This window comes from Notothenia rossii (genome assembly GCF_949606895.1).
Source record: "Notothenia rossii genome assembly, chromosome: 1".
NCBI classification, from domain to species: domain Eukaryota; kingdom Metazoa; phylum Chordata; class Actinopteri; order Perciformes; family Nototheniidae; genus Notothenia; species Notothenia rossii.
The window spans coordinates 340,280-359,073 of record NC_136912.1 but is presented as its reverse complement, the minus strand read 5'-3'; the positions used below and the strand labels follow the sequence as shown (position 1 = coordinate 359,073).

The following is an 18,794-nucleotide window of genomic DNA, read 5'->3' as shown; positions in this document are numbered from 1 at the left end:
ACTTATTTTCCCGAGGAATTCATTAAAAATCAGACAATGTGATTTCCTGGATTCTTTCCCCCATTCTGTCTCTCATAGTTGAGGTATACCTAGAATGAACATGACAGGCCTCTCATCTTTTTAAGTGGGAGAACTTGCTCAATTGTTGGCTGACTAAATACTTTTTTGCCCCACTGTAGCTGCAGATCGGGTAGTGACAAGCACGTTCACGCGAAAGGGGCGGGGTTAGCAACATTTGACCAATCACAAACATGGAGAAGCATACTGAGAGCGCAGTGTCATACTTCTTGAATGAAAAGTGAACAATACCCCCAACCTTTAGTTCCTTGATTGAATTATGTAACCTAGTGTATTAATAAGTGATCACTACACAAGCCCCCCCAGAATTCAACCATGGACACAATCCCCGCATCCGGGAGGAAGCACCACAGGGGCCGAGGAGGGTGGGGCCGCAGGCGAGGGCTGGGCCTTGGAACGGGCCATCGGAAGGGGGCCGCAGGAGAGGGTAGGGGCCGAACGAGGGAGAGCATCCCCACGAGGGTGGGGGGCGGGCCGGAACGGGCCGTCGTAAGGGGGCCGCAGTAGGCGTCGTGGCGAATGAAGAAAACATCCTCCAGCCGTAGAAAGCTGGGTCGCTGTGCTGCGACGTGGGGACGGGCGTGAATATCCCGGTGGTCCCCAGCAGGGAGGAGCGCTGACCGGCCGCAGGTGAAGGCACAGCGGCGGCGGGCATGAAGTCCCCGGAAGGATGGAGCGGTATCCCTGGGGGGCAGGAGCAGCATCCCCGGGAGGAAGGAGCCGTGGACAAGGGAGAGGCCAGAAGCGCGCCACCCAGACACTGTCGAAAGCGTGGGCGACGTCCGAAACCGCCGTCGAGGTGGTGAAACAGTGAGAGTGTCCACACGAGGCCGACCGGCTCTTTGAACCTCCTCTCAGGCACCGGAAAAAGCTCAAAAGGGTCGTCCTGTCCACGATCAAAAAACAGTTAAGTGGAATAGCGAGAGTATCCACACGAGGTCGACCGTCTGGTGTTAAAAATGTTAAGTCAGATGAGAACGCGTGGAAGCAGTCAGCCGTCAGATGCTAGCCATTAGCTGTCCACGTTAGCCGTCAGTCATCGTTGTTATCCGTTAGCTGCTAGTTGTCGTTAGCTGTTAGCCGTTGTTAGCTGTCGTTTTTAGCCGTGGTTAGCTGTTAGCTGCTAGCCGGTGTCGACGGCCGCTAGCAGTAAGCCGGCAGCCGTTAGTCGACAGCGTCGGCCCCGGAGCCTCTGCTAGGCGGCGTGCCCCCACCAGGGAAGGTGCCGCTGCGTGTAGTGGCCAGCACCTCAGGGGTAAATTGCCGGGCGGCCAGGAAGAACCGGCTAGCTTCTTCGGCTAAAGCGCGGGGCTCAACACTAGCCGTGTTAGCTAGCGCAGCCTGGACACGCAGCCGTGTGTCCCGAAGAAACATCTCCATGAGGTAGAAGTCGGGTTCTTCCGTACCTAGCAGGTCGCATATCGCCTCCTTGTAGTCGGAAGGCTTGCTACCTTCCAGTGCCGAGACGATGTGGGAGTGGCGAGCGACGTCCTCAGCCACTCCGTGGGGGGCGCACCGAGCCTCAGTCCGTGTGTACGGGGCAGCTACGGACGTCTCCAAGAATCTCCGGCACATCGAGAAAAACAGCGTTTTTTGCCGTGTTGGGTTCAGTCACGGATTCTTCTGCGAGACTGAGGTCAGGGTCCCCAGTGCAGTGCAGAGAGATAGGGAGTCGGAGGCGGTGCAATGAAGGTACAAAGCTGGCTGTATTGAGCAGCAGAAATACACATCGGGTCGGAGCCCGGGAAGAGAAGAGAAAGAGAAAGGAAGGAGGACAGAAGTGTTTCACCTTTCCCACCTTTAAGCTCATTGTTTGAAATGTCATAAATCATCAATGTCCTAAATCCTGAAAAATGAACGACACGTTTTTAGTTCCAGAAACGTTTTATTAGAGAAATGTACATTTTACATCTTCCAGAACAACAGGACTCATATCTGAATATAATAAACTAAAACAGGACATATTCAACAACAGGTAAAGAAGATCCTGCTTTCTGATTGGACGAACACTTTCTGCTGATAAAAAAACAAAACATTGATTTATTCATAAAGTTTCAGATCAAACGATGTGAGAAAAGACAAGGCATCGAAACTCAGATGGACAGAAAGCATTTCCCAGGTTATAGAGGCGTGTCCGAGTGACATCACTTCCTGTTATAGAGGCGTGTCCGAGTGACATCACTTCCTGTTCTTGGCAAGCAGCGCCGCCGGGACGTCCTCGGGTTTCAGCGCTCTGACGGAGAAGAGTCGCGCTGCGCGTTCACTAAGAGTTCCCCCGCACTTCAGACCACGGGACATCAGTTCCTGCTTCAGACGGGCCAAACCCAGAGCCTCCAGCTGGGAGACGCAGGACAGCGAGGACAGGTCCACCTGGAGAGCAAGGTCAGAGGCTTTAACCCTTTAAACCACTGCTAGGTGAACACACATCATGAGTTTCTTTATACTTAATGTAAGGGTGTGTTTGTTAATGGCTGATGCATGATTATGGTGCCGGACATCAGCATGTATTTCACACACAGCCCCACCTAGTGTCAGCAGAAAGTAATTCAAATAATAATGCAAAAATAAATACATCTTAAAATATATAAACCCCTCCCTCTCACTGTCTAAGTGAATGGGCGCTGTAAAAACTACACTGCGCATGCTCAGAGTCTTTTTCTATTCAATGTGTGCGGCAACAAAAAAATCACCATAGGGGCACTGAGCTGACATCCCCACCAAACGTCATCTCATAATTCAGAGAGCTGATTGGCTGTAAGTACGTGTGCCGCGAAAATAGTAGCTGTTTGTGAAGAGGAGACGAGAGAGAGAGAGAGAGAGAGAGAGCAGCGTATAGCGATTAGAGTCAGTCACACGGAAAGAAGTGAATGAAGTTGACCTCGACTCCAGCTTCGGTTCATTTGATGTCATATCTTCTGTGTTTTGCCTATAGGCTATTGCTCTGCTGGATCCATTGATATTGTGCCCTCGCTGATGAGTGTGTGTGCTCTCTCTCTCTCTCTCTCTCTCTCTCTCTCTCTGAAGCATGGATAGCCTCCAGCTATTTGTTTACGTGTTTAAAAAAGCACCAGAAGCTTATACACATCTGAGTTGTTCGTGCCCCTGCTCAAACTGGAGGAAAAACGTGATCTACTTATTCCTGTCAGTTTTGGATGGCAAACATTACTTTATTAATGAATGTTTAAATACAATCTTATAAGAAGCTCCAGCAAACGACAGGAGAAAGAAAGAGATGCTGACCTGCTGAGACTCTGCAGGAGGCTCTCTGCTGGTTCCCTCAGACTGAGGCTCTCTGCTGGTTCCCTCAGATTGAGGCTCTCTGCTGGTTCCCTCAGACTGAGGCTCTCTGCTGGTTCCCTCAGATTGAGGCTCTCTGCTGGTTCCCTCAGATTGAGGCTCTCTGCTGGTTCCCTCAGACTGTGGCTCTCTGCTGGTTCCCTCAGATTTAGGCTCTCTGCTGGTTCCCTCAGACTGAGGCTCTCTGCTGGTTCCCTCAGACTGTGGCTCTCTGCTGGTTCCCTTGTTCTCTCTGCTGGTTCCCTCAGACTGAGGCTCTCTGCTGGTTCCCTCAGACTGAGGCTCTCTGCTGGTTCCCTCAGACTGAGGCTCTCTGCTGGTTCCCTTGTTCTCTCTGCTGGTTCCCTCAGACTGAGGCTCTCTGCTGGTTCCCTCAGATTGAGGCTCTCTGCTGGTTCCCTCAGACTGAGGCTCTCTGCTGGTTCCCTTGTTCTCTCTGCTGGTTCCCTCAGACTGAGGCTCTCTGCTGGTTCCCTTGTTCTCTCTGCTGGTTCCCTCAGATTTAGGCTCTCTGCTGGTTCCCTCAGACTGAGGCTCTCTCTTGGTTCCTTGAGGCTCTCTGCTGGTTCCCTTATTCTCTCTATCGGTTCCTTGAGGCTCTCTGCTGGTTCCCTTATTCTCTCTCTTGGTTCCTTGAGGCTCTCTGCTGGTTCCCTTATTCTCTCTATCGGTTCCTTGAGGCTCTCTGCTGGTTCCCTTATTCTCTCTATTGGTTCCTTGAGGCTTTCTGCTGGTCTGATCAGTGGAGGACGAGCTGCAGTCGGAGGAGCTGAAAGAAACGAAGATTCAGTTCGTCAGGATTCTCTCTCTAATATTTATATGATATTTTGATAAAAGTTGATCCAAAAGCTAAGTGTTACAGGACCTCATTGAACACATGATGATAACGAGAGGCCTACCTGCTGCTCTGCTCCACCCGGCTCCTCTGTTTCATCATCACTGCAGAGGCTCCACAGCTGGAGGACGGAGACTCTTCATCATCATCCTCCTCAGAGCTCATCATCTCGTCGAGACCCGTCCTGTGAACACGAGACATTTCAAACATCTGCCTGTAGACTTTATATAACACATGTAGTATAATATGGATTTAAGTCCTGATGTGTCAAAGTAAACTTTACTAAAACATCTATGACGACCTTTAAAGCTCCATTTTACTGTAGATCTAAATGAATAAAACCATAGTTACGTATGAAAGCAGTCTTAGCTGAGAGCCACCTCAGTTCTGCCTGTGACAAGGGTTCAAAGGGAGGCGAGCATAGGGCACCCAGCACCAAGGGCAGGTCCCATGTAGGGGCCCTTGTGACGTTCGGGGGGCGGAGCCTCAGAGCTCCCCTTAAGAAGAGAGATACCAGCCTATGGCTCCCCAACGTGTTGTTGTCAACCCTTGCGTGTTGAGCTGAAAGCAGCCACATACTCCCTGACGGTAGCGGCACACCGGCCGTCGTCCAGGAGGGACTGCAGGAACTCAAGGGTAGTAGGCACCGAGCAATATACTGGGTCCTCATTTGGCCCTTGGCACCAGTCAGAAAACAGTTTCCACATGTGTTCGTACTGCTTACGAGTAGGTGGTGCCCTAGCATTGAGAATAGTCCTCCTGACAGGCTCTATGCAGTCGCTCAGCAGTGGGTCGGGCCCTCCAGTGGTCAGACCCACAGCTGGAATTGGCAGGGATCGGGGTGCCACATCCGACCCTCCAGCTGAGACAAGAGGTTCTTCCTGTTGGGGAGACGCCAAGGCGTCCCGCAACAGAGTCTGTGCAGCAGGGAGAACCAAGTCCTGGCTGGCCAGAAGGGGGCCACCAGAAGAAGCCTGTGGCCCTGATGAAGCACTCTGAGGAGTGTTGGTAGGATCAGAGGAAGGGGTGGATAGGCATAGAGAAGACAGCCAGGGCGTCCTGACCCAAAGGGCTGGTCTTCTCCATCAAGGAGAACCATAGGGGGCAGTAGGTCGACATCTTCGAGGCAAAGAGAGCTACCTCTGCCCTGCCGAAGAGACCCCAGATGCTGGTCACCACCTCTGGATGAAGCCACCACTCCCCCGGTGGAGGCTTGTGATGGGAGATGAAGTCGGCGACTTGGTTCTGCTCTCCGGGCAGATACATTGACCGTAGGCTGGCCAGGCAAGGAGCTGCCCAGGTCAGGAGAGTCTGGGACAATGACAACAAGCCCAAGGGAACGACAGCCGAGGCAGCTGGCAGCTTACCCAAGAGGCGGAGAAAAATAATATATGCCAGAGACCTTCCCCTTTTGAAGAGGGGAAAAGCTGTAGGATGGACAGGCCCAGTGTTTCCACCAGACCAGGGCTGAGAGGGCGTCCACCCCGAAGCCGTCCCTTATAGATACTGTCTCTTTACGTTAGTGAGCCGGATCATTTGGCTCGGCTCTCTTAAAGCGCCGGCTGTTGCGACTCCCAAGCGGCTCTTCATGTTTCCACAGTTTACCACGGAGCCTCAATTTCGCCACTGCGAGGATCTGGCGCTCGCAGCTCATGCGCGTGCTCCACTAAACACGCCCCCCGCTCATCGCGTCCAAATCGCGCACGTTCCGTGTTGTCCTGTAGCAGGCACCTTCGATGGGGGAAACAATCTTCAATACTCTGAAAAGAATCCCACCAGACTCCTTTGCCCCTCCAACAGCGGGATGTCCTTGTACTTTTTCCTTTTCGTAATTTCAAGCGATAAAAACTCTCGATCTTCTCTCGAATTATTAATATTTTTGGACGCCCTCGGCTCGCGTTCAGGGTGTCCCGAGCTGAATAAGTGCGTCAAACGACGGCCCCCTGGCGGAAACGCTGGACAGGCCCGCATATTCACTGTGTCTCGAGCCACCCCAATGAAGGTTAGGCTCTGAGAGGGGTTCAGACAACTCTTCATGTTCACCTTGAGGCCTAGCCCGGCGACATGAGAGAGAAGGAGAGCCGTGTCTTGGGTCGACTGCAACCGGGATGGTGCACAGATCAACCAGTCGTCTAAGTATGGCAGAATCTTCATACCCTGAGACTGCAGGGGCGAGAGGGCTGCCGAGACACACCTGGTGAACACCCTTGGGGAGAGGGAGATTCCGAATGGGAGTACTCTGAATTGGAAATGACGGCTTCTGAAAGCAAAGCGAAGAAATTGCCTGTGATGAGGCACAATAGGCATGTCTCTGCGAAGAGCCGAGAACTGTTGCCTGGTCTGACTAGCTTGGACAGTCCGTTCGAGCACCTGTACGGCAGCTGAACCGAACAGTTCCCCCGGCTCCACTGGGACAGCACGGAGAGTCCTCCTACATGCCTCTGATAAGGGTGACTGTGCCAGCACGAGTCTGGACGAGAGTGGACATCAGGCACCCAAGCTCTCTAGACATCAGGCCTCACTGAGGCTGGTAGAGGAAGCGCTGAGAGCCTCCTGCTGCGGGGAAGCTGAGAGGGCAAGCATGAGGTGAGAGAGGGAATTGCCTATACGGCCCATGCGCGCCGCTGCATCGTACGCCTTAGTGAGCAGGTCATCAGTGACCCGACATTGGGGTTGAGGGCACCTGGCCTCCGACCTCAGAGCTTCGTCAGGGGAAACTATGAGGGAAGCAATGGTGGGCTCAACAGCCGGCATGTGGTCAAGGCCAAATCTTGCCCAATCCTGCATGGCTGCTAGGGCTCGGCCATCGGAATTAAGACGGGAAAGAGTCTTAGTGTCCCTCTAGCATGCATGTAACTCCCTCAGATACTCACAAGAGGGAGGAACGGTAAAGCTGGCAGGCGCTGTTTCGGGCTGCCGTACATCCAGCTGCTGGCGAGCCAGTGCCATGCGAATTACGACAACCATGGAGCCGTCATCTGCCCCCTCCGAGGATCCATGAGCTGAAGTACAGGAGCCAGGCCCAGAAGCATGGGATGGGCCCTCCTCGTCATACTCATTAAAATGAGTGGCTGAAGCTGCCATCGAGACCACATCGTGGCCATGGGTGGATTAATAAACCAACTGTGTGCCGTGAGAGGGGAGCGAAGACCCTCTTCACTAGCGCTGTAGCGAGAGCACTCGGTTAACTTGGACACAATTATCTATTAGCTTGAGAATAGCACAATCACAAATAAATGGCAGCGATCTCACCGGCTGACGTGCAGGAGCGTCCGCTCTTTACCGGTCCGGAGCTCCTGGGAGTCCGAGTGGTGAACACTGCGGTCCCCTCCCTTGGGAGGGCGACAGTTCGTCGCAGTCTTTGGAGGGCGAGCGTTCTAGCCCTAAGGCTCCGATCGAGACGATCACAAGGCTACAGGTAGCGATGAGCTAGAGTCTACCTTTCAATAAGCTAGCTTGGCTTCTACTCATAAAGTAGTAACCTGTGCAGCGAGAAGATGAAATAGGACTGAACTGGTTGACAACGAGGTCACACGTGACTTTGTTGATATAAATATTCGGCCTGCGCGAGAGAGAAGATATCCAGTGCTAAGCACCGCCTCTGGCGGTCAGTGAGGATGAAATAGGACCCTCACCAGAACGCTGTCTTCTTCTGCTTCTTCCTCAGTGGCCGCTCGCTCTCCTCGCCGCTCGGCCTCTTCGCTGCCGACCCCTCATCCGCCCTCACCTGCGTGCTGGAGGACGCCTGCAGACCTGGAGCGCAGGCAGGGAGGAAACACCGCTCACATTTAATGCCCATCTTTTTACTGTGATGTCTTGTTTCAACAGTCGCTTTACTTTTGTTGTATTATTATTTAAATCTGTATTCTATCTTTACCTCGTGTGAATCCTGTTTTTAACTCTGACCGGCTGCTGCTATCAACGCCTGAATTCATAAATAAAGGTCCATCCGTTACTTCCACATTTTTTAATGCTATTTTATTTCAGTTTGAGGTGTTCACATGTTGGATTGTTTATTTCTAGTCTTTTAATTTCTGTAATGTTCAATGCCTTGTGTTGTCATGACGCTGCAACACAAACACTTCCCACATTGGGATCAATAAAGTACTTCTGATCTCATCTTTCTCGCTGCTAGGGACAGACTTATCGCTAATGTTCATTTCCCTGAGATGTTGAAGTGACTGTTATTTTGTATTTATTTATTGTTGAGCTTTATTTATGTCTTAATGTGGGCATACTGTATAAATGTGTCTCTGGATTGTGGGAAACGGTATATCGATCTCTCTGTACACACAAACTGAAAGATTGACAATTAAGTTGACTTTGATCTTAACAACCAGAAACCCCTTCATACAGGAAGTGCCCTCCAGACAGGAAGTGCCCTCACCCTTCATGACGGAGTCCTCCAGCCTCTCCTGCAGCTCGTGGCTCTGCTTCTGATAGTCCGGGTCGGTGAATTGGTGTCTGGGCTCGGCTAGTTTCCTCTGGAGACGATCCAGACGCTTCTGCTCCTTCTCAGCCTCGCGCTCTGTCTGCTTCTTCAGCCACTCTGCCATCCTGCACCACAGAAGAAGAGATACAGGGAGGTAAACACCACAGAGGAAGAGATACAGAGAGGTAAACACCAGAGGAAGAGATACAGAGAGGTAAACACCACAGAAGAAGAGATACAGAGAGGTAAACACCACAGAGGAAGAGATACAGAGAGGTAAACACCACAGAAGAAGAGATACAGAGAGGTAAACACCACAGAAGAAGAGATACAGAGAGTTAAACACCACAGAGGAAGAGATACAGGGAGGTAAACACCACAGAGGAAGAGATACAGGGAGGTAAACACTACAGAAGAAGAGATACAGAGAGGTAAACACCACAGAGGAAGAGATACAGGGAGGTAAACACCACAGAGGAAGAGATACAGGGAGGTAAACACTACAGAAGAAGAGATACAGAGAGGTAAACACCACAGAAGAAGAGATACAGGGAGGTAAACACCACAGAGGAAGAGATACAGAGAGGTAAACACCAGAGGAAGAGATACAGAGAGGTAAACACCACAGAAGAAGAGATACAGAGAGGTAAACACCACAGAGGAAGAGATACAGAGAGGTAAACACCACAGAAGAAGAGATACAGAGAGGTAAACACCACAGAAGAAGAGATACAGAGAGTTAAACACCACAGAGGAAGAGATACAGGGAGGTAAACACCACAGAGGAAGAGATACAGGGAGGTAAACACTACAGAAGAAGAGATACAGAGAGGTAAACACCACAGAGGAAGAGATACAGGGAGGTAAACACCACAGAGGAAGAGATACAGGGAGGTAAACACTACAGAAGAAGAGATACAGAGAGGTAAACACCACAGAAGAAGAGTTACAGAGAGGTAAACACCACAGAGGAAGAGATACAGAGAGGTAAACACCACAGAAGAAGAGATACAGAGAGGTAAACACCACAGAAGAAGAGTTACAGAGAGGTAAACACCAGAGGAAGAGATACAGAGAGGTAAACACCACAGAAGAAGAGTTACAGAGAGGTAAACACCAGAGGAAGAGCTCTTACTCCTTCTCGTGGTTCACGTCTCGGAGGCGGCGTCCGCTCAGGTCTCTGCACGCCTCGCGGTTCGTCGTCTTCTCGATCTGAGCGCCGAGAGCTCGCAGCATCGAGCCGAACCCTGAAACACCACAGAAGAGACACGCAGATTAACACCACAGAAGAAGTGTTGTAACGTCATGTTTAATATGTGGATCTGATAAACTTTGGTTCTGTCTATTTCCTGGACCTCACCTCCTTTGCCCCCACAGAGGCGGGGCTCCAGGTGATAGACGGCCCCTGCCTGCAAGGGGTCCTCCAGCTCAGACAGGCGTCCATTACTGTGCACGTAGAAATCTGCAGATGAAGAAAGTCCCTAGACACACACACACACACACACACACACTTAATACAAAGGCTTTTATTGTGAACATGTTATGTAAATGATTTGCTGTTTTGTCCTAAACACTCAATGAAAGAACTCAAGGTGTAAAACTGTTTAAATATTTTTACAACATGTTAAACCGCTCTGAAGCTATGATGAAGCCGTGATAAAGCCGTGGTGAAGCTATGGTGAAGCCATGATGAAGCTATGCTGAAGCCATGGTGAAGCCATGATGAAGCTCGGCTGAAGCCGTGATAAAGCCATGATGAAGCTCAGCTGAAACCATGATGAAGCTATGGTGAAGCCATGCTGAAGCCATGGTGAAGCCATGGTGAAGCTATGGTGAAGCCATGATGAAGCTATGGTGAAGCCATGGTGAAGCTATGGTGAAGCCATGATGAAGCTATGCTGAAGCCATGCTGAAACCATGATGAAGCTATGGTGAAGCCATGCTGAAGCCATGGTGAAGCCATGGTGAAGCTATGGTGAAGCCATGATGAAGCTATGGTGAAGCCGTGGTGAAGCCATGCTGAAACCATGGTGAAGCTATGGTGAAGCCATGCTGAAGCCATGGTGAAGCCATGGTGAAGCTATGGTGAAGCCATGATGAAGCTATGCTGAAGCCATGCTGAAACCATGGTGAAGCTATGGTGAAGCCATGCTGAAGCCATGCTGAAGCCATGGTGAAGCTATGATGAAGCCATGCTGAAGCCATGGTGAAGCCATGGTGAAGCTATGGTGAAGCCGTGGTGAAGCTATGGTGAAGCCGTGGTGAAGCTGTGCTGAAGCCGTGGTGAAGCCGTGGTGAAGCCATGGTGAAGCTATGGTGAAGCCATGCTGAAGCCATGGTGAAGCCATGCTGAAGCCATGGTGAAGCCATGCTGAAGCCAAACTGAAGCTTTGACGATCTGTGACGATGTGTTTTTAAGATCATTAGATATAGTCGCAGTAATACTGTCCTCCCTTACAGTGAAATACATTTATCTCTCAGTTTATCAGTTAGAATATAACGGCTGTGAAAGTGAGGATTCTAGTTTCATTAAATCTTTATTTCAGATCAAAGTTCAGTCAGCTGTACACGGAGGTGAGTACATCTACTCAAGTACTGAACTAAAGTACACATTTCAGGTACTTGTACTGCAAGTATCCCCATTTTATACTACTACTCCCCTACATTTAGCAAGCAAATATTGTACATTTTACTACATTTATATGAAAGATGTATTTACTAGTTTCTTTACAAACTCAGAAAGAGTTTCTTTACTCCTAATACCTTTAGAAATGGTTCCTAATATTACTTATATATAATAAAGTTGAATCTTAATCTTGTATACACTTTAACTTAAATGCAACTCTTCATGCACTACTTTGACCTGAAACAGAGTATTTCTACAGGAGGTTTAGTACTTTAGTACTGAAGTAAATCATTTGATATTATAATAGATCATAAATATGTGTTGTTGTAAATAAACTCTTCAACACAGGAGCATCTTTAGATTTAAAGCTACTGAAGCTGTTAGCTGCCTCTTTAACACAGCATCTCATCATAGTTAACGCCATCCGATTAATCCTTAATACTCCTTATATATATATATAATTATCTTTATCTCAACGTTGAGAGTTCCCCTTCAGTTCGTCCTGTTTGTTTGTTTGTTAGTTACCGTTAGCTCCTGAGCTACCGTTAGCTCCTGAGCTAACCCATTTCTCCCCGTTTATGTCTGTTTATGTCTGTTTATGTTTCTCCTCTTGTAGTTAACTCACCTGTTGTTGTAAGAACCGGGTCAGCACCTCTCTGACCGGAGACCCGTCCGGAAACACCCAGGAAGAAAAGCTGAATCTCGGGGAGCTGACAATCACCTCCATGTTAGCTTCGCTGTTAGCTTCACTGTTAGCCGCTTCCTTTAGCCCTGTAGGAAGAGCTCAGGGCGCATGCGCAGCTTCTTCTGAGCTCAGCCAGTAGCCGTTGGTATATTCTCTTCACTTATCTACGCTCTGCTGCTGTAATACCTTAAAGGCCCCGGGCGGGACAGACAAAGGGAAACCTTTCTTGTTCTGAAGCCCCTATATTTGAGTTAAATGAATCTGAATCTCCTCTGCAGTACCGGGAGAGCAGCCAGGAGGCGCCCAACGTCTCTTCTCTACCGGAAGAAGTTCCCGTGCTGTTTCCCCTCACTGAAGACAACATGGCGGCGCTGTGGAAGGTTGTCTCCCGGAGCTCAGTCCCGTCCTCCGGGGTCCTCTGGTCCTCTTTCCCCGGATCCAGAGCTTCTCTCCCCGGATCCAGAGCCTACAGCTCGGACACACCGCTCGGCTTCGCTGCTGCCTTCGACCTGCACTCCTCTCTGCTGCGAGGAGAAGAGAGCCCGGAAAACAAGACCTCCAAGTGGGTATAACAAGACCTCCAAGTGGGCATAACAAGACCTCCAAGTGGGTATAACAAGACCTCCAAGTGGGCATAACAAGACCTCCAAGTGGGTATAACAAGACCTCCGAGTGGGTATAACAAGACCTCCGAGTGGGTATAACAAGACCTCCGAGTGGGTATAACAAGACCTCCGAGTGGGCATAACAAGACCTCCGAGTGGGTATAACAAGACCTCCAAGTGGGTATAACAAGACCTCCGAGTGGGTATAACAAGACCTCCGAGTGGGTATAACAAGACCTCCAAGTGGGTATAACAAGACCTCCGAGTGGGTATAACAAGACCTCCGAGTGGGTATAACAAGACCTCCGAGTGGGTATAACAAGACCTCCGAGTGGGTATAACAAGACCTCCGAGTGGGTATAACAAGACCTCCGAGTGGGTATAACAAGACCTCCGAGTGGGTATAACAAGACCTCCAAGTGGGCATAACAAGACCTCCAAGTGGGCATAACAAGACCTCCAAGTGGGTATAACAAGACCTCCGAGCGGGTATAACAAGACCTCCGAGTGGGCATAACAAGACCTCCAAGTAGATATAACAAGACCTCCGAGTGGGTATAGCAAGACCTCACAGTGTAGTATGTTAGAGTACAAGTACTCGTAGTATAATGTACTCTCTCTCTCTCAGCAGCAGCTTCCCAGATGCTCATAGTGTAGTGTGTATAAGTACTCGTAGTATAATGTACTCTCTCTCTCTCTCTCTCAGCAGCAGCTTCCCAGCTGCTCATAGTGTAGTGTGTACAAGTACTTGTAGTATAATGTACTCTCTCTCTCAGTAGCTTCCCCAGCTGCTTGTAGTGTAGTGTGTACAAGTACTTATAGTATAATGTACTCTCTCTCTCTCAGTAGCTTCCCCAGTTGCTCATAGTGTAGTGTGTACAAGTACTCGTAGTATAATGTACTCTCTCTCTCTCAGTAGCTTCCCCAGTTGCTCATAGTGTAGTGTGTACAAGTACTTGTAGTATAATGTACTCTCTCTCTCTCTCAGCAGCTTGCCCAGCTGCTCATAGTGTAGTGTGTACAAGTACTCGTAGTATAATTTTCATTTCATTTCAAACCTTTATTTAGACAGATTAGTCCCTTGAGATCATCGATCTCATTTACAAGGGAGACCTGCATCATTTAGTTCCACATGAAACATAAAAACAACATACAAACAACAGAGGATATCATATTTACATATTCAACATTTACAAATACCCAGAGTGTCAGAAAGCATTTCATTTAGACGTGCCTTAAATACATTCAAAGAAATAAAAATGCTCAATTTCAATTTTGCCTGTAGACTGTTCCAAGCAAGTGGAGCTGCGCACATAAAAGCTGTCTTACCTAAGACAGTCCTTACTCTTGGCACATCTAACAAGACTATATCCTGTGATCGCAGACAATAGCTGCTTGCAACTTTCTGCTTTATCAATGAACAGATATAATACGGGAGTTTGCCCAACATAGCTTTATAGATAAAAGTGTACCAGTGACTGAGCCTCCGTACAGTGAGTGATGGTAAACCTGCCTTGGTATACAATGTACAGTGATGAGTAAGTGCTTTACAGTTAGTGACAAATCTCAGAGCACTATAATGTACTCTCTCTCTCTCTCAGCAGCTTCCCCAGCTGCTCATAGTGTAGTGTGTACAAGTACTCGTAGTATAATGTACTCTCTCTCCCCAAGCAGCAGCTTGCCCAGCTGCTCATAGTGTAGTGTGTACAAGTACTTGTAGTATAATGTACTCTCTCTCTCTCTCTCTCAGTAGCTTCCCCAGCTGCTCATAGTGTAGTGTGTACAAGTACTTGTAGTATAATGTACTCTCTCTCTCTCTCTCAGCAGCTTGCCCAGCTGCTCATAGTGTAGTGTGTACAAGTACTCGTAGTATAATGTTCTCTCTCTCTCTCTCTCAGTAGCTTCCCCAGTTGCTCATAGTGTAGTGTGTACAAGTACTCGTAGTATAATGTACTCTCTCTCCCCCAGCAGCAGCTTGCCCAGCTGCTCATAGTGTAGTGTGTACAAGTACTCGTAGTATAATGTACTCTCTCTCTCTCTCTCAGTAGCTTCCCCAGTTGCTCATAGTGTAGTGTGTACAAGTACTCGTAGTATAATGTACTCTCTCTCCCCAGCAGCAGCTTGCCCAGCTGCTCATAGTGTAGTGTGTACAAGTACTCGTAGTATAATGTACTCTCTCTCCCCAAGCAGCAGCTTGCCCAGCTGCTCATAGTGTAGTGTGTATAAGTACTCGTAGTATAATGTACTCTCTCTCCCCAAGCAGCAGCTTGCCCAGCTGCTCATAGTGTAGTGTGTATAAGTACTCGTAGTATAATGTACTCTCTCTCCCCCAGCAGCAGCTTCCCAGAGCTGCTCCGCCGGTCCCCCCTGGTGCAGCTCGGTCCGGCCCGAGGGAAGGTGGTGGTGGGCAGGATCTTCCACGTGGTGCGGGACGACCTGTACGTGGACTTCGGGGGGAAGTTCCACTGCGTGGTGAGGAGGCCTGAGGAGGGAGACCTGCTGCAGAGAGGCAGCAGAGTCCGGCTGAGGCTCAACGACCTGGAGCTCACTGCCAGGTTCCTGGGAGCCTCCAGTGACATCACCCTGCTGGAGGCAGAGGCCCAGCTGCTGGGCCAGCTGGACCTCAAGGGGGACCAGTACCAGGACCTGAAAGAGACAGACGCCCCGCTGCTGGGCCAGCTGGACCTCAAGGGGGAACAGAACCAGGACCTGAAGGAGGCAGCGGCCCTGCTGCTGGGCCAGCTGGACCTCAAGGGGGAACAGAACCTGAAGGACAAGGACCTCCAGAACAAGGACCAGGACCTGAAGAACAAGGACTGACTGCAGGGTTTCTGAAGGACCTGGATCCTTTGTATGTGGACTTGAAGCTCCTCTGTGAACCAGGAGAACACTGGACTCATGTTCATTAGCTATCTTTAAATAATAAATATCTTTATATGAACAAAACCTTTATTCCTTTTCTGTTCCTTCACATGAGCTCAGGGGAGAAGTACTCAGATCATCTGGTGAAGTAGCCAGTAGTCATGGTGCAGATTGGTCCACTTAGAGATAAGATCTATGATATGTTTTCTGATGATTGATCATGTTCTCAAAGCTCACTTCTCTGTAAGCCTTCTGTAGCTAACGGTGACATCACAAATCAGATGAGTGGATAATACCTCACTGACCTTCCAACATGCTCTAACACAGGGGTTCCCAAACGTTGCCATGCCAAGGACCCCCCTATAGCATTATCCTCTGGCGGGGACCCCCATATAGCATTATCCTCTGGCGGGGCCCCCCCTATAGCATTATCCTCTGGCGGGGACCCCCATATAGCATTATCCTCTGGCGGGGCCCCCCCTATAGCATTATCCTCTGGCGGGGACCCCCCTATAGCATTATCCTCTGGCGGGGCCCCCCCTATAGCATTATCCTCTGGCGGGGACCCCCATATAGCATTATCCTCTGGCGGGGCCCCCCCTATAGCATTATCCTCTGGCGGGGACCCCCCTATAGCATTATCCTCTGGCGGGGCCCCCCCTATAGCATTATCCTCTGGCGGGGCCCCCCATATAGCATTATCCTCTGGCGGGGACCCCCATATAGCATTATCCTCTGGCGGGGACCCCCATATAGCATTATCCTCTGGCGGGGCCCCCCCTTTAGCATTATCCTCTGGCGGGGACCCCCCTATAGCATTATCCTCTGGCGGGGACCCCCCTGTTGCAATTCTTTTTTTAATTGATGAGTTCAAGTGCCCCCCGATGGGACATGCAGGGCGTTGCCACTCCATTAGGGGCCTTCTGCCTGATCGAAGCTGTCACTCCGCTGTCTTTGCCTGTCAGAGCCCCACGGCCCCGTCTGAACACACGCCCACACAGCGAGACCAGGCACGTCCGTTTGAGATGGTGTTCTCATCTAACACTTTGAACATGTCTCTTCCTGTGGTCCTACCTTCCAGTGCTTTGCTAAATGATATTTGCTGAACAAAAGTTGTCTTCTGAAATAAATCCTCTAAATCCTGTGCAAGGCAATTCTGTGACGTTTGCTCCGTCTGTGCTCTCATCCAGCTGCAGAGCGAAACATAGCTCTCACTTGATCCAAAAGCTGAGCACATTTTCACTCGCAGTAGCCGCAGCTCGATTCTGATTGGCTTGAAGGGCGGTCGTGTGATTCAAAAACAAAAAATATGAAAAGTTTGGCATCAAAGGACATAGATTGATAGATATGCAGTTATTAATAACATCAAAGGACACAGATTGATAGATATGCAGTTATTAATAACATCAAAGGACACAGATTGATAGATATGCAGTTATTAATAACATAAAATCTAAAATCTAACTTAAAAAAAAATATATCCTGTTTCCCTCAAACTTTGAGTAACCCCCCTGGCGCCCCCTGGCGGCCCCCCGGGGGGTTGGGGCCCACACTTTGAAAAACCCTGCTCTAACATATAGAAAGTACATAAACACCAACAGGGTTATGGGGGTGTACCTGCAACTTTCTCAAACAAGGGGGCATAGAAGAAAAAAGTACTAAAAATACATAAAGATCGGTTCTAGACGATGACGGCCGTTTGGGTGAAACGTGTTATCCATGTTTCCCATCTGGACACACAGACTCCCTGCTGCCGCCTCAAAGGAGCGTTATGCTTTCCATCTGGAACACCACACACAATTAGGGTTGCCAAATTCCGGGAATTTTCAAAGATGGAAACTTGAATAAACTGTGAATGTTCTAAACTGAAGGTTGGCTCTTCAGGGAACTTAAATATAATTGGGGAAAGTATATTTTAGCATAATCTTGACTAAAACAAACAGACACTATTAAAGCAGAGCTTGAAGTCCGGACTACCCACTGAGAGACAGAAATGCTCGTAACAAGGTAACTCAAACACTAAGACAGGACAAAGATCTTCATCAATATAATTGAAGGTGCGAAAGATAACGTAACGGTAAAACCGCTTGGTAAATCCTAAATAAAGTATTAGGTAAAGATTAGAAACAGGAAAATAATATTCTAGAATTAAAAATCCCCGATGCCCTGATAAAAGGCCCTGCTGTGTTGGCCAGTATTTCATATAGTGCTCAGGGGCCTCATGTATAAAGGGATATACGCTCAGAAAAGGGCGTAAGCCCGTTTCTACGCAATGTTTGAGATTTATAAAAGACTAATTTAGCGGGGAAACGTGCGGTCCTCCACGCAAACTCTAACCCACGCGTACGCACTAAGCACAAACACGGGAGAGACGAGAAACTGCGACCCCGTTGGCAGAAGGAAGGATGGAGAGATGTGGAAATAATACCATCAATAAAATGTTACCTCTCATTTATCAGATATGAAGAATTCATTTTCAAACATTGATTAAAGCCAATCTTCAAATGATTTAACAAACGCCTGTTTGAGACTCCTCAGAGCACACAGAAACATAACTGGGAGAAATAAATAAATACGGATATGTTTTTAAAACCACCTGGAATATGTTGTGTTCATGTTATGAAATGTATTCTCATAAATGATGCGGTAAGCAGGAGGACAGCATTACGTCTAAACTGACGCCGTGTTGCATTTCTATAGGTTGTAGATACGAGCATGGTTTATATACTAACACGTTTAATCATGTTTTATGCCGTTTGCTAAGACTTGATAAGTCGCTGGTAAAACACAGGAGGTATGGAAACTAAGAGCACCATGTGGTAAACTGTACAGCTGATATAACAACACATTAGTTGTATTTCCTTTAACTGGTGGATTATGGATATATAGTTGCTGATTGACAGCTGGGACACAAACCACCAAATACAAACACATCATTCAGATCCAGTCGTCATGACTACACTCCGGAGGGACACCCCGATCATTTCTTACAGTTTCTCATCAAGGGGGGGGGGGGGGGTCTCTGTCCCCGGTACAAACACACTGCCTGAGGAAGGCTAGGGCCCTTTCTCATTTCTATAACTCCCCTCCTCGACTCCTATCCTCGATACTTAGTCCCGCCCACAGGAGATGCGAGCGGAGGAGCCGAGGAGAGAGGAGGGGAAGCAGCAGGCGGTTAGAGAAATGAGAACTCCTCTCCTCTGAGCGGTCATTTTAAAGAGACGTCCATTAATGATGACAGGAGGCACAGCAGCCCTCTGTCTGATGGACAGATGTGTTCATGACCACTTATACACACACACACACACACACACACACACACACACACACACACACACACACACACACACACACACACACACACACACCCACAC

General features: G+C 48.9%; 2 protein-coding genes and 1 long non-coding RNA gene across 9 annotated transcripts; 2 read left to right on the top strand and 1 right to left on the bottom strand.

The window, feature by feature from the left end:
* Window positions 1-1,943: 1,943 nt before the first annotated feature.
* sde2 (SDE2 telomere maintenance homolog (S. pombe)) lies at window positions 1,944-12,026 on the bottom strand. Of its 4 annotated transcripts, XM_079682359.1 has the most exons (10): window positions 11,894-12,026; window positions 10,003-10,123; window positions 9,778-9,889; window positions 8,598-8,767; window positions 7,846-7,963; window positions 4,275-4,394; window positions 4,000-4,144; window positions 3,600-3,792; window positions 3,319-3,356; window positions 1,944-2,448 (listed from the first exon to the last, which is right to left on the bottom strand). In XM_079682359.1, the coding sequence occupies exons 1-10, from the start codon at window positions 11,993-11,995 to the stop codon at window positions 2,257-2,259; spliced, it is 1,311 nt and encodes a 436-aa protein (XP_079538485.1). In that variant the 5' UTR covers window positions 11,996-12,026; the 3' UTR covers window positions 1,944-2,256. The 4 variants fall into 4 exon arrangements, with proteins under 4 accessions (XP_079538485.1, XP_079538482.1, XP_079538483.1 ...); XM_079682356.1 differs by having other exon boundaries at window positions 3,319-3,792; XM_079682357.1 differs by having other exon boundaries at window positions 3,319-3,690.
* On the top strand, window positions 3,459-3,999 carry LOC307039948. 3 transcript variants are annotated; one of them, XR_013808363.1, is made up of 3 exons: window positions 3,459-3,473; window positions 3,630-3,785; window positions 3,882-3,999. It is a non-coding gene; the product is annotated as an uncharacterized lncRNA (long non-coding RNA). The 3 variants fall into 3 exon arrangements; XR_013808364.1 differs by lacking the exon at window positions 3,459-3,473 and adding an exon at window positions 3,570-3,629 and having other exon boundaries at window positions 3,684-3,785; XR_013808365.1 differs by lacking the exon at window positions 3,459-3,473 and adding an exon at window positions 3,570-3,629 and having other exon boundaries at window positions 3,684-3,833; window positions 3,882-3,932.
* Window positions 12,027-12,305: 279 nt separating the features above from the next.
* On the top strand, window positions 12,306-15,504 carry mrps28 (mitochondrial ribosomal protein S28). 2 transcript variants are annotated; one of them, XM_079682394.1, is made up of 2 exons: window positions 12,306-12,515; window positions 14,895-15,504. In XM_079682394.1, the coding sequence occupies exons 1-2, from the start codon at window positions 12,316-12,318 to the stop codon at window positions 15,376-15,378; spliced, it is 684 nt and encodes a 227-aa protein (XP_079538520.1). In that variant the 5' UTR covers window positions 12,306-12,315; the 3' UTR covers window positions 15,379-15,504. The 2 variants fall into 2 exon arrangements, with proteins under 2 accessions (XP_079538520.1, XP_079538519.1); XM_079682393.1 differs by having other exon boundaries at window positions 14,892-15,504.
* The last annotated feature ends 3,290 nt before the right edge of the window (window positions 15,505-18,794 follow it).